This window comes from Argopecten irradians, chromosome 10 (assembly GCF_041381155.1).
Source record: "Argopecten irradians isolate NY chromosome 10, Ai_NY, whole genome shotgun sequence".
Taxonomy (NCBI): Eukaryota; Metazoa; Mollusca; class Bivalvia; order Pectinida; family Pectinidae; genus Argopecten; species Argopecten irradians.
The window spans coordinates 9,680,593-9,696,107 of NC_091143.1; the positions used below are offsets into that span (position 1 = coordinate 9,680,593).

Below are 15,515 nucleotides of genomic sequence, written 5' to 3' on the forward strand. Positions count from 1 at the left end.
TGGTCAAGTAGATTGTTCTCTGATAATCTTACAGAAAAGTCGACAAGGCGGAAAGGCTAAAAACAACAACAAAAAAACACGAACGATTTCTAACTAGTAAATGATCGAGGAAATAACATGTTTCGTTATATAACGTGTCTATTCGAGAACTATTTATGGTTTCGACGTAAATCAATTTTTTGTCTACCACGGTGCAATCAATTCATTTCTGAACCGAAGTTACATGTACCAGTGTTCTATAAAACATGTTTTTCATTTCCGTTTAATAATGACTGAATATTAAGATAACACTGGATCTTCAGATGTCTTTCTACTGACCCAAATAGTAGCGATAAACCGCCTATATCTGTCTATCTTTGTCCACGTGTTGATGGGAATTTGTGTACGTCGACATGTCAGCTTCTATACATTAGGTTCTTTCAGAGACAGATATAGCATGATGGAAACCTTATAAGAGTAGTGGACGTATATTTATGGTCAGTTCTCACGATCGGTTCAATGTTTCGCTCCTTTGTGTCATTAAATATTCTTTCTTTTGGCAATGTTTTCTAATTAAGAAGGCCTATGTGTCAATTCACTCGTTTGCATTCTCAGTCTTCTCCTATCCCTCACCCATACAATTGTACAGGAGAACATTAGCGTGTCCTTGAGTGTCCAAACGTCATGTTCTAGACACCAATATGGGTACTAACAGCATCCATTGAGACAATGAAGACACATCAAATCCAATATCAACACGTTCGGACGTGTCTTGTTTGGGTTCATATCTGAAATACATTTCCGCTTTTTCCCCTTTGCATTGTTCCTTGTTGTAAGCAGACATCAAAGTAAGAAATAAAATTTCAATATCTTTTATTAAAGACAACCAACACCTGCATGTTACTTTGTTATACAGCATATGATATAATATTATGATTGTGTATGTTGTTACGGACACAGACGTTTTCATTGCAAATATTACTATCTCTTAGTAGTAATAACATACTTGTATATCAAATTCCATCATAGACTTTGTGCTCTTGATGTTCTGATACCATATTTGTTATCGGTAATTTTCATGGATTCATTTCTTTTTCTGAAACAGAAACATAGCACATTCCCTTTCTTTCGATTGATCGGTCAGACATTTTGCCAGTATTGACTTATACTCTACTATCATTGGTCAAAGTAACGGTAACGGTTTGTAAGGAATTAGCCCTTCTTTGGATGGTCTTCTGTTCCCATCAACACTTTATTTCCTTATAACGTTGATCAATTGTTCTATACTCATATTCAACTTTTTTCTGGTGTTTCTACACTTTCTCTCCATCTGCTGGCTTGGTATAGGTTAAAAGGCTTGATTTCTATACTGCATTACATTCTGCCCTTTAAATGGTGTTTCTGGTACTATTTATTCACTGCTTTACATAATCATTATCCAAAATCACGATTGTCCTCTGAGTGTGCATTTTAAGCTTGATCTGCCACCTCATTTAGTATATCTACTCTGAAGTAGGAACGTCGCGGACCCCGGCACGTCCCTGGATGTTAACGGTTTATTTTTTTATTTTTTTGTTTTATTGTTCTCATTTACCGATATAGAATATCCTTGAACTATTGTCACATTTTATGCAGAAATCATTAAATGTTTTAAAGTACTTCTACTTTTATATAGGTTTTCTGTATAGTTTTGGAGAGTTCAATTCCAAATTAATTATTACATTCACCATTGCTTTGATTTCAGGTACTCGATACTATGTTTTTATAAATAAGTTTCAAATAATGCCTAAATTAATCCGCTAGATGAAAAAGAAACCATCCTACTTTTTACTTATATGAGTACATTTTATATCAATATTAAGCATGTCTGCCAAAATTATTGTACATTTTACGACAAAATAAAGTTTCTTCAAATATTTTTTTCTAAACCTGGATGATCAATTGAACTTTGCATTTTTTTAAATGCGTCTTATAAGATCGCCTTGTGATTTTCGTGTAGGTGAAGAAATGAAGTTAGTGCGCGATGCAGGAAAAAATCGGAGAGATCCGAACAGAAAAGGTAGACATGCGCACTTAGATTAACTTTTTCCATCCCCCTCCATTTTAGTTGCTTCTGATGTATTTTTTATCATTTCTTAACGTATATACAGTACTGTGATTGTATCCTCACGTTGATATTGTTGCTTTCATCGTTTGTCACTCACCCTTTCTCTCTATACCAGATTTTTTCTTCTTCCCTTCACGTCCAGCCTGCATCAATGCCGAACATTTAACAATATATTTTTTTTTGTTTTATTCTCCGTTTTATTCCTTCGATTCTCTTTCTACTTTATATGTTAATAATCCTTCTTGCACACTTCACACTTATTGAATATTGGAAAAAAAAACATATTAAAGAAGATGTACATGTAATTACATTTAATCTTTGACAAAACACGAATCAAACTTTATAATTCATTCATGTATTTTTGTGTACCATTTTCAGCTATTTTTTGCATTTGTTTAATATAAGATTGTTTTATTTTGAATTATTAGCGCCGGACAAAGACCCAACTAAAAGAGAAAAGGGTAAGCTATTTCCGGTTCCGGTAGCGTAGCAAGGCTTGATTGACCGTGCTGTGTGAAATATAACACTATGTATTACTAACTGCACGGGAATTGTGGTAGTTTTCAAACTGTATACATGTAGGCTACTTCTTACAGATATATATATTGATAATAACAAAATACCTGCAGGTTACTCACAAACAATCTCTAAACGGCGATACCAAATATCTTCTATACACGATGTTATATTTACATATTACAAATATTAGAACCGTATTTTTGTCAGCCTTGCAAAATTTGATAATACAAAATGACAGTTATATTTAAATATTTAAGGAAATATAATATGGCAACAGTTTGTCGATTAAATGAATGACATATTCCCCCATGAAGCCAATGTGATTCGTTGCCGGATTTGCTCATTTCTGTGTCTTAAAGCACGTTACTTACGATAGGTGCATACGGTTCGCCGATATTCGGTTTTCATTTTACATGTAATTGTGGTTGATTTATGATGATAAGAATTAAGTATATATCTGTTTCGTCGTGAAAAAAAACTAAGCTACGTATTGGATATAATATATACCAATAGAAAGGTGATACGGTATCTTATAAGTCGTCTGTTCCGTAAATAAAAATAAAAATCATACGTCACACAATTCAAAGAATGCATTACGACAGGGATCTTCAATATCAAACATCTCGTTCACATTGGTTATGTTTGTATGTGGACATTCACATGGCTGGAGTTCTACAATAAAAGTGCAAATAGCACGCAATTACGGTAGTCAAAGATCCGATCATAATACCACGAAATCACATTTCCGAAATCATTGGTTTCTGTGTTGTACCCATGAACTCCAGTGCTGATGACATAAGCCCACGCCCAATTTGTTGAAAATTACATTCCAGTAATTTATCCCATTTTCACTATCAGCTTGATCTCTTGCAAATAAGGATTTAGAAGCGTTTTCGCTTGTAATAGAATTTTACCAAAGAATCGATTTTCTCTAAACTAGTTATGTTTCTATTACAAAGGATTAAGTATGGGGAAATATCAGTTTTTATAGAAACAAACAAATAATCCATGGCGTTAATATTATAAGGAATATGTATCGATTATAAACACATGATTGTATCCCCCAAACAGGTACCCGAATGCTTCCCGCAATGTCTTTTGCATCATAATAAATAACAACTCATATTGTAAGACATGTTGAATTCAGAATTGCAATTTTAATATGGCAATCACATATCTGTTAAGTTTATGACAGGGTTAAACAAGACGCATTCTATTTAATCACGTTGTTTTGAATCTGATTTTCATTAAGGGAAATAAAATCTCATTTGGGCAAGGGATGAAATCGTACTTTCATTGCAGTCGCGTCACTTCATAAGGATCATCATTCAAAGCAAAATAAATGGACAATCTTATCTGCTAAGTTCGTACAATCTAAATAGATTTTAAACGTTGATTCATTGGTCTATTTACAGTTTGTGATGTAATCATATCATTTCTGTTAATATAAGAAACGATTCAATATGCCACGATAACAATGGTTAGATAGCATACGAATTAATATAGCTTATTTATCAATTCAGGAAAATGTCTTTTAACTTACATATCTTTTAAATATATTAAGTCGATCGACCGAAATAACACCGTTCTATTAAGATATATATACATGTACTTGATAACGAATAAATTCGGTTTTAAAATATAATTTTATAATTTGTTTTCTTAATCTTACCAAAGTAATATTTATCCATACAATGAAATAATTAGATGTTTGAAGTCGTTACTCGATAGCATTGTCAAGCAATTTAAATCAGTTTTGGTCGATCACCTCTACCAAGTATCTAAAATATCTAACATAAGAGAGAAAAACGCCTAAACAAATTAAGAAATATAATTTGTGTAATTTTGTGAATAAATTCCAATGGGTAAGAGTGATGGAATGATGGAATAGATTTGATATTGGGAAGCATTGTTGTTCTCAGAAGGACGGAGTTCTGTAAGCATATTTTCACTACTGATATTTGTCTTGGAGTTTTCCCAGGCATTTATACCATCCAAACAATGACGACTTCGGGATACTTAGTAAATTCCTGAATTGAAATCATGTCAAACAAAACCATATTATATGCAAAGTTCCGTCAAAGACTTAGCGACAATACACGTAAAGAAAACATACAATATTACTTTTATGAATCATATTTAACGTTAGAATAGTTAACGATATAATAGTTTACTAATTACCAAAATAAACCGTACAACATATTACATAACTAATATGCTCGTTTAACCAACTACTGTAATAACCCTGTTTTAAAACACAAAAAGATGAGAATATATATAGAAAGAACGAACTCACAAAACAAAAATTTATAACATCACGTTTGTGTGTTTGTTGTTGGCACCGTTTGGTTTGTAATATCTGCATCCTGTTTATAATTAGCGCATTGCATTTTACACGTGTCTTTGGGCATGACTTCTTTTCCTTTCTTCTTTTGATTTTGCTTTGGTAGAAATGACAACAGACAGCATTAATAAGTTTGATCACGATGAACATATGTACACGTGCTTTAGCCCGTGTGTTAGTAGGTTCGGATCCGACGGTTATATTTGTTGATTATTGATCACGAGTAGATTTTTTTTTATGTGTGACGTGCCCTGCTTTATGGCTACTGTCACGTGTCCTTTATAAAGACTATACTCCATGTAGAGTACTAGTGTCAAGCTTTTGGCTAGGTTGACCTGCATTCTCTCGTTAAGTACCAGACAAGTACATCAATAGATTTGTGAACTACCCTGTTAGCATGGCCCTTGTGAGCGCTTGCCTACGTTACTGAAGTAAAGAATGGAGTAGTGATACGCCCCAGCGTGGAAAGGCCTAAATGATCAGAAGACTTCAAAGTCAAGCGCGGGACATTGTTTGACTTTCATAGTTTAGATGTGCTTTGGACAAATATCTTCCACGCATAATGTCAGCAATTTTGAAAAAATAACTAAAGCATGTTCCAAATCACCAACTAGGCCAAAAGGTCATTTATCTTTGGGAGCGGAGTGTGTTAAGTGTTTCACCATTTGTAGCACAATAATATTTACTTTGTCACCACCATCTTTCCTGTAGAGTAGAAGAAACTCCTTTAAAACACGATTGTATCCTATATATCATATCGATTATAATCGAGATAATTATATTAATTTGATTTATCAATTATGTTTGATAAACTCACTTCATGTGAATAAACTTTCTTTCGCGACTTTCTATTTATTTCATTCGCAAGGATTAACTTCGCGTATTCAGGAATGAAAAGGAAATTCTTTCAAATATATGTCATGATTAAATTACGTAGGAAACGTCAACATTTACAAATGAATGTTGGTTTGCATTATAAGAACTGAATCGACAAACCTTTTTTAAATTGCTGCAATTTTGAATCGCATGCATTTTTGAGACATTCTGAAAAATAATATTGGCCTTCAATTTTTTTCAGACACAGTTTCGAGGAGTACAAGCAGAATGGATCGGACAAGCGGGTCTTCAGCGAGTTCGAGAACTTTGTGTAAAACATCGATATTGATAATTTTGTTAACAATTTCGTCCCTTGTGACGAGGTGACATACAATGTGTACGTATTTATTAACTATTGTTGTTATGAAATCAGAAATACGCTACATAACTGTACTACAAAATACCTCATAAGGTACTTTTAAAGGCAGAGAGCAATATAAACTTCTGGTAGTACACACCGGATGCCGCGCACGATGTTTACTTCAAAAATGTTTATTTGACCTGTATCCGTCTCCTGTCATCGTATCATTGAAGGATGTCCTTAGCTACCTGGAGGTTTTCGCTAAGAGGAACTCGGCATAGATACTAAAGACTGACGCCTTTGAACCAGTGATCATAGTTGGTTGTGTTTGACCTTGTAATGGTAGTGTCTGCCAATCGTCATTACACCGTGTGTTCGCCCAGAATTAGGATGACCATTTATGATGTTAAAACCTACATCAAATTTACACAGAACGGTTCTGTCGTCTAAAGCTAAGCATTTCTGCTATATGGCTAGAGTTAGCTACGGTGTTTAAATGGAATACGAAAACAGGATTAACATGCAACGAGATCATGTTTAATTTCATTTTGTATAAGGAGACGACATTGATTTCTCCATTCTTTCACTATGACCATCGCATTGTGTGAATTTCAACTGGACATGAAATATTATCTATTGTTTCTGTAAACAACAAACATTGGATACAGGTGATGTGTGACATAGTGATTGCCGTGATATAATCTCTATGATTGTATAATAACGATTTGAACTCGAGAAAGACAACGTTACGTCATATTTATAAATAAAAACACTTGAGAACGAAGCTTAGTTGGTGTTAACCGCTGTAGTTAGAATGGTGTCGAGTGTTGCAATAACAGCTATTCAGGAAAGCAGAAACCTCCAGTTATTGTACAAAGAGTGTTTTGGATCGCAAAACACACTATTATGCAACCACAAACTGCGTGTACATAGCTACAGAAGCGCTGAAGAGATATTTTGTACATATATTTGTTACTATAGTAATGCTAGATCAAACTCTGTCGAATGTCATATGTGAATCGTTACCACATCATCGTCACATTGTCGTGTTAAGCATAACTCACAATCCTCGACTGATCATTATAGCCTGGGTTCGAATTATGTGGCCATCATCGAGCTCCATGATGATGTCAATACCGGTATGAGTGCAGTTTATAACACATATCTTGTACATATTTAAAACCAGAACAATGTGATTAAGTAATGTGACTAGATGGAGAGAGTGTATTTGATATAAATTAATTTCAAAAATGCATAAATACATATTGTATATTATATATATATATATAAGATATTTAATTTTTACTCTGTAAAATGTTCGAATTGAGAGGACATTTATTGAATATTTCGTTTGATTGCTTCTCCGTATTACATGACAGCAGCTGTCACCGCAAGGCACATGGCATTAATTATGTTACTTTTGATACAAAAAGATCTCTGTTATGCCGAATCCAACAACTTAACATTTGACGAGCATATAATATATAGCATAACAGTACCTTGGCGGGTCGCCTAGACATATCATAGCGTCGCGTCCCTAGATTCCAGTACACACTCGTGATGTTGATAGTCGTTAGGTAAACAACTGGTACAAGTCACAAGAAGCAATTTGCAAGGACAAACAGTATAATGTGTACTATGACAAAAAGAGCGGAAACCTTCTGAAGCCATGAGATGTTTTGAGGTTAGATATGGGTGTAGACGGTTGATTCTGTTCATAAAACTATAATAATGAGCTGTGTTTTATGTTATAAAGGATTATACATAATGATGAAAGTGCAATATGATACTATGTTATTACGCCATTGTTAAGCGTATGCTACTTGTCTGATTTTAAATGAGTTTACGTTTAAGAAATTTTCGAATATCGATAAAACGTTTCGGATCTGAAAGATATGTGTTTAAAGCAAATACAGAGCCGATAAAATGTTATTTTAAGCATGCTTTAATTGAAATAGGTCATTCGTTTTTTTTTTTAATCTAGCCATTTTATGTTTATGATGCTATCATATATTACTCAAGGTTGGATATCAAACATTTCTAAGCCGTCAAAACTCTTTTGCATAGTGTTTTTAAATACTCAGGTATAGTAATTCACATTTGAGAAAATCAGTAATTCAAGCATCTTAAATCATATTTGATGAAAAATACCCATGCAAATTTAGAAAAATGAATTGGTTGACTCTATGTAAATAGGCATGGAATACATGTTAAACAGCATTATTTGCCTATTTACGACTCAAGAATGTCAATGACAATTTGAAAGTAACTGAAACATTAGCAGAGATGAGCATATTTCTAAATTACTTATATTATCTCTCTTCACGATCAGGAATCAGTCTTTGATGTAATGTTATACTTAACCAATCAAAAACGACGTAACATTTGATACTGTCATAATTTGATTGACTAAGCGATAAGTTCAGACTATTTCGTGACCATTGGTTCACGTCTGTCTGTGTCAATTTCGTTGAATGAACCAGCATATATTTCAAGACTTTTAAATCATTTGTTTGAATATTAACAACTATGAATATCAACATTATCTGATAATACTTCGTTAATATGCAGTATTGAATTGAAAAAAAATCAGCTATCGGACTTTCTTATACATATGTATCAGTATCATTTGAGCAGTTTTCGTTAAGTCATTTCCGGAAGTAAGGATATGTTGAGTAAAACAATACCCAGATTTCACTGGGTGTGCATAAACCCAAAACTGGGGTTTTCGATGTGTAAATCGAGTGTATGTTTTATGTTAGTAAATTCATTCCATTCGTCATTATTTGCAATAAAACGGGTCTGTCCCATATAATTTATTCTTGTTAATTTTTATCATTTATCGTGACATTCTGTTTGTTTTAAGTGAGTACTAAAGATTTGGTATTGTTTAAAATATGGTAGAATTAACATGATTTGTCCAGAAGCATAATTATAAAATCGCAGTGAAAATGTTCCCAATAGCAAACCATTATTACTCTCGTGCATACTCCATAGCTTTATCGTAATTAGCCAATCTATTATAATGAACACATGTCAATGTGTGGATTATTTCGCTTGGTTTATAATTATCTAAGATTACTGAAGCGGCTTTCGATATATGCATTCTGCCTCGAATGACATTAGTAACACGTATTTGAGCGTACCAGTTTTGTTTATTCTAATGAATTTTGTTGGATTTGCCAGACACAAAGCATATATCATTTCAAAGTTTCCGAACGCAATTACAAAATTAGAGGCAATCATCTCAGCATTTGAATTACTCAATTTGAACAGCCAAGCGTTTGTAATTCTAACTACGCTATTAGTCATATTTCCAATAAAATAAATCTTTTCTTTCTGCTAAAGACAGCAATCTATCTTCATAACATGTTATTCTAAGGCCGATTCGGATATTCTGTGTCGCTTTATGATACCTAGTAAAACTCAATCTCTACTACACTAAACAGTGTAGAAACAAACGTAACAACACAGCTAGTGAAACGTGCCATCTAAGTCTATCGGTAAAACAACTCATCCTAATATGTTCAATACAACATAACAAAGGAAGGATGACATCATGAAAATGATTCTTTGCTAGCTAGATTTTTTTCAGAATATTATTAAAATTGTGGATCGCTCAAAAATGGAAATTGACGATTGTTTTTACCTTTGAAACAACAATTTAACAATACATAAAAAGACATTTTTTCATTTTTTCATTGCGAAAAGAATATGTGTGGGTTTTAAGTTTTTCATAGAAACATAGATGTTTTGTTTTAATTTTGGTAAAGTTGTAAGTAAAATAACTCAATATTGGAAAGATTTCTTTTTGTCTTTTTTCTGCTTGCCTGTTATCAAAATGATTTACTTCGAAATGATAATTTTAAGTGTTATTTAAACATAAATCAGTTCTGATTAATTGTCTAAACTTGTCTAAATTTAAACAGATCAATTAGATATTAGCGAATTATATTGCATTGATAATAAATGTTTGTACTATGGAAATGTATAGTTCAGGAAACTTTGATAGTATCGAAATATTATAATGAAAATACAGCATTTAGTTTCATCAAAACGTGTTCGCAGTTGTATACAAGTACTGTTAACTGATAGTCATCAAGTTTTAAAATGTCGTAAACTGGCCAGTCTTCTTTACTATCCCCACGATCCGTAAACTGGCCAGTCTTCTTTACTATCCCCACGATCCGTTGGTGGTTCATGTCATAAAAACAAAATGTAATTTCATGCGAAAATATTTTATATGCAAATCAGACTTATAAGTGTTTTGATAAAGTAACTGATTCAAGGAAAAACAATTCATTATTATTAGTTATTGATATTGGTTGATATTGATAATCATATGGAAGCCGCGTGTGAAACGACACACGTTCAGGTTGATCACCGTTTTACCTTGACTTATGTTGTATGTGAAAAGAAATATTTATGTACAAATAAATGAGTGAAAACGATTATTATTCTTTTATTGTTTATTTTCTACTTTAAATAAACATAAATGGGTTAATGGGTAAGGACTACATTGATATTTATTATTTTCACAATAGTTAAACATTTTGCATCTATGATGTGTATGATACTAATGGCAATACCGACATAGGTATGTGATTGGATAGATTCGAACCTAGACTGTTGGAAATTCAATGTTACACCAGTTGTTGTTAAAAAGGAACTGTCCGGAAGGAACGACGACACCCGTTATAGGCTAAAATAATCAGGTCCAGTTACATTAAAAGTTTAAACAACAATAGGGCAATAACAGCAGAATAACAGCTCATACTGTGACCTCATGTCGGAACAGAACATTTTTTTCTCGTTTTCATGTGATAGCGACAGCAATATCCCAATAACATTCACCAATCCACATATTATGCATAGATATTTATTGTCAACAGGTTCCACAGAAAAACAGACAGATGGAATTTAACAACAGACTAAATGGGTAACATAATATTTGACAATTGTTTTAAGAACTTACGCTTTTAATATAACTCGTAAGCATACTCTGTGAGAATTATTCATCTTAACGATGTCTTTTTCAGAGTATTAGTATATTATCAAATTTCATATGTTGTACCCATGTCTATTGGTTATGAGTTTGATGTTATTTATGCATAGATCGAAATAATTGTACGTCTAGTATTATGACGTCATCACGATGACCATATCCTACGGACATTTTAAAATTCCACCGCCATTGCCAAATTAAACGCCAAGATAATACTGAGACAGAACTCAATTGTAAACTTAAGTAAAAGCACGGAAATATTTGCCGAATTAGAACCTAGTGTGTTATTCAAATTAAATTATAAGCATAATTCTCAATATATTTTGTGTTTATGAAGTCATAAACAAAGAAACTAACATACGCTTTTTTGTTTTTTTTTTCATTTATGACTTTATTTACTAAAAAATCTTGAGACTAATACTTAATTAAATAAGATGAGTTGCAGCTAGATGGACAAGAGCCATGCCTATACATTTGATATTGCGGAGATATCATCGTTATACTTACCAATACGTATATGTAATATAACGTATAAAATAAAGTGCCAGTTTTATAACATTAGTAATTTTATTATTTATGCTATTTTAATCACCTTATACTTACGGGCCGACCGTGTTTGAATAACCTTTATTCTGTGGATTGAATGCATGTCAAATTAGAAAGTATTCAACTTTGAAATTCAGACTGTACCTTTGTCCTTACTGGCCCTATATAATCCAACACTTCAGCACAGCTGTGAAAACTGCTCTTCACCAAACAGGAATCATTATCAGATGCTACCGGGACATTTACGTCCAAACACGTTTTACAAATTGTCTTAACATTTATACAATAGACGTCCGTCAGTTTATTCAGACAATAGAGATAAATGTGTATATAAACAAAAGCTGACGTTAAATAATTCCACAGCAAAGTGTGTAACCCAAAACCATTCATTGCTATAATACAATATATCTTGAAGAAATCGTGATGAAAAATGATATATATTAGTCAGTTACGTGATGTCAGATTTCTGAGAATATCTGTATCCAGCAATTAGTGGTAGACAGTGATTCCGCCACATGGCCACCTAAAGTTAGTACGCTAATGTAAAATAACACTATCGTGGTAAGTATGATATATATATATAACATATCACAACCCGACATCTGGCCTCTCAGTAGTGAGGACCAGAATAAAAACCAATTGAAACATACGTCTAATTCATCAGGGAGTGAAGGAATGGTGGTCGTGGCTCCGCCGGTGAATCAGGACCATTACGTTTGTGAAATGTGATCCGTTAATGAGTTCATATGTCTCTCTAAGTCAGCATTTGTTCTTAGTATGTTTACCATCGTTACTTTTCACTGGCTCGATCAGTCTTGGTCTCAACATCGGTCTTTGCTCCTCATTAGGAACTGACGGCGAATATAATGGTCGTCCTGGTGTACAAGGGACCATCCCTTCCAATCAGAAGGGTACAGTAACACCTGATTAACAAAACCGTAGGTACAACACAAAGTAAAGTTCCGTTTTATATAATCCGATTTATTATTCTGCATTGCAACCCCTCTTTTACTTACATGTTGTATGAGTTTAAACCTTGTAACCCCGACAAACTGTTTTGTCTGTGAGCACTAACGCAATACCTCGTGAGGGTGTATAAAATGTTCAAAGAAGTAGAGAAGTATCGGATATCGATAAGAAATGTAACAATTAGTACCCGAACGTCTGTTATCAAATCTAGTGTTTCATATGTTGGATGTTTTTCCCCTCCTAATTGGGTCTATAGCATAAAGTTTTGAATTGAAAGGTAAAGCAGCTGCTGCAAAAAATTATCCTATTATTGCGGTTTTGTCTACACTTATTATTTTCATTCAGATGGACCTTGTTCTATTAAACCTGCAGATGTATGTTTGAGTATTTGATATTGAATTAAACAGTAGTTGTATATTGATATAGGGATCGTTTTAAACATATTTGCTGCATCTATCGATTCACATTACACATGAATTTATAACAAATATCTGGCTTCTTTGTTGTAGGCTGAGTAATAACTACGTGTGATTGAGATTAAAAAAATTAACGTTTCTTTGTCGCTTAGTGTTTGCGTCTACCTCTTGCACAATTTTTGCGATCCGTTATCGAATGCGTGTAGACAAAGGAGTAGTTCCAAAATTTTCTTGAAATTTTAAAATATGCTTTTGATATCATTATGAAATAATAATATCAAATGCACTGACGTTACATATAAATACATACTGATGGCATTATTTTAAACGCGGCTCGATGACAAACATTGTACGATAAAATATTGTAAATTATCCTAAGGATTGAAACACATATTTCGCACAGACATTTGACTGGCACATGATATTTACATGACTCAAAATAAAGACCAGCGGTGATACCAAATTCATAAACAAGAATGAAAACAGTAGACAAGTTATTGGCATGCTACAAAGGTCGTGATTTATTTACGTCGATCACTCGGAAGTGAACAGCATGCTTATAAGAACTAGATTATTTTTAGACTGATATGTTGCGTTGTAAGGACGAGGGAACTATCGAGGATGACATCGAAGAGTTGATTTATGCTATAACATAAAACATTTATGTTTACGTGTGTCAAATTGAAATGCGGTTTTTGTTTTGTGACTTACACGTTACCCTAACCAATAGAGATATAAATATGTAATCCAACCATTACTGCTTTCACTGACTTGTCATTTGTTGGCATAGTACATTCAGCATTCAGGAAAATGACAAAGTAAATAACAAGAAGACGTTTCATCCATTGAACATGGAAGTTTATCATTAAATGGTTTGATTCCGTGGGGATGCAGAATTAAATATAAACATGTTTTGATCTGTAATATACGGTCTTCAATCATTGAAAGATAACAGAAAATGTATTTGGATGAAGGCTATTACGTTAGAACTGGTGCCAAAACATACGTTTATATTTGTTTCCATCAAAGATTATGGTGAGCCTGACATCGCTTTGGAATCAAAACCGCCTATCATACAAATAACAAATATCAAATTATGTATTTATTTCCGGAATCGTTCGTTTTAGTTCATGAAGTATATTTAGCGTATTTATAATTACACACATACATAATTAATTATAGGCTTGATGAGTGTTTTTGTGATCCAAACATAATTATCTACATAATAATTAACAAAAACAGCCTCACTTGGCGGCATCTTCAACCTACATGTAAGAGAATAGGTGAATGTGGGATTATTTCTCATATAACATCCCATGAGTGAATTTGATCAAGGTGATGCGACTATTATATCGTTCCAAGGCCAAATTGATTCTCTATCGATTTAAAGCACGCAGAGCGGTTCTCAACCGAGTCGATCGCCAACGATCATATAGCTCAATTAGCACAGTGTTCGACTAAGGGGGTTCCAGGTTCGAACACAAGTCTAGCTGTGAATTTTCTCGCTTCTAACGCACGACAGCAAAGTTATTTTTAAAAGACGAATAGTTTTCGACAAGCGTCATACAAATAAATTTCAAAACACGAATCGCCTATTCAGCTGATCACAAAAAAAACACACACAAAATGAAAAAGATAAGCAAAGAAATCCATTTATGAGATAATTCATGAGGACAATTGTATATAAGTAAAGTCGGTGTAAACACGGTGTAGTGAAAGCAAATGGAAATATGTGTGTGGGATAACATTAGTTATTTTCATTACGCCTTGAGATTTATGGATTCAAATTAATATATCGTAACATAGTAACAGTTAAGCTGAGAAAATAAGTTAATGCATCGTCGACCAGTCAAATGTTTTTCCTGAATGTAGGCATGCTTCCTTGTAACAATGCTGAACAGAAAACTTAGAGATTGACTTTACTCTCGATGTTGAAATATGGCATGATATAAATCGTGAATAGGACAAACGAATTTTTTTCAAATTTCCGAAATAAGGGCACTAATACAACGCACTTTGGAAAATTGACGGACTTTTTAACTTTTTAACGCACGAAAAATTATTTCATAGTGCGATTTTATTTTTATTTCATTTTGCGTTTTAATATATGACAAAACAACTAACACACCAACTTGAGACGTACAATGAAAATAACGTTGACATTTGACCTATATATTGTAAAACGAAAAATTATCAATCTACCTTTGCTTATTAGAAATGACAAAAACATTCTCATTTTATAAACCAAACTCCTTCACATTCTATGTCATTTGAAACGGAAACATTAAGGGAAAACTCTATCAATTGTTTTTGTTTAGGACGTAAACAAATACAACGACAAATGATCTACACGAAAGCAAACCTGTTAAGATATGGCAACGGTAATGAAAATTGATGTGGAGTTAACTTTGGAATGCAAAACTCCCAAACTATGACGTTGGAACGCAAACGAT

At 33.1% G+C, this 15,515-nt stretch overlaps 1 protein-coding gene across 5 annotated transcripts in view; it reads left to right on the forward strand.

The window, feature by feature from the left end:
- The window catches only part of LOC138333065 (zwei Ig domain protein zig-8-like), a 139,939-nt gene extending 130,994 nt beyond the window's left edge, over nucleotides 1-8,945 (forward strand). For 3 of the 5 annotated variants that reach the window (XM_069281180.1, XM_069281178.1, XM_069281183.1), the window contains 3 exons: nucleotides 1,979-2,038; nucleotides 2,515-2,547; nucleotides 6,028-8,945. In XM_069281180.1, coding sequence (XP_069137281.1) covers nucleotides 1,979-2,038; nucleotides 2,515-2,547; nucleotides 6,028-6,152 — 218 coding nt within the window. In that variant the 3' untranslated portion in view covers nucleotides 6,153-8,945. The remainder of the gene's footprint in view (nucleotides 1-1,978; nucleotides 2,039-2,514; nucleotides 2,548-6,027) is intronic. The other 2 variants (XM_069281181.1, XM_069281182.1) reach the window with 2 other exon arrangements.
- The last annotated feature ends 6,570 nt before the right edge of the window (nucleotides 8,946-15,515 follow it).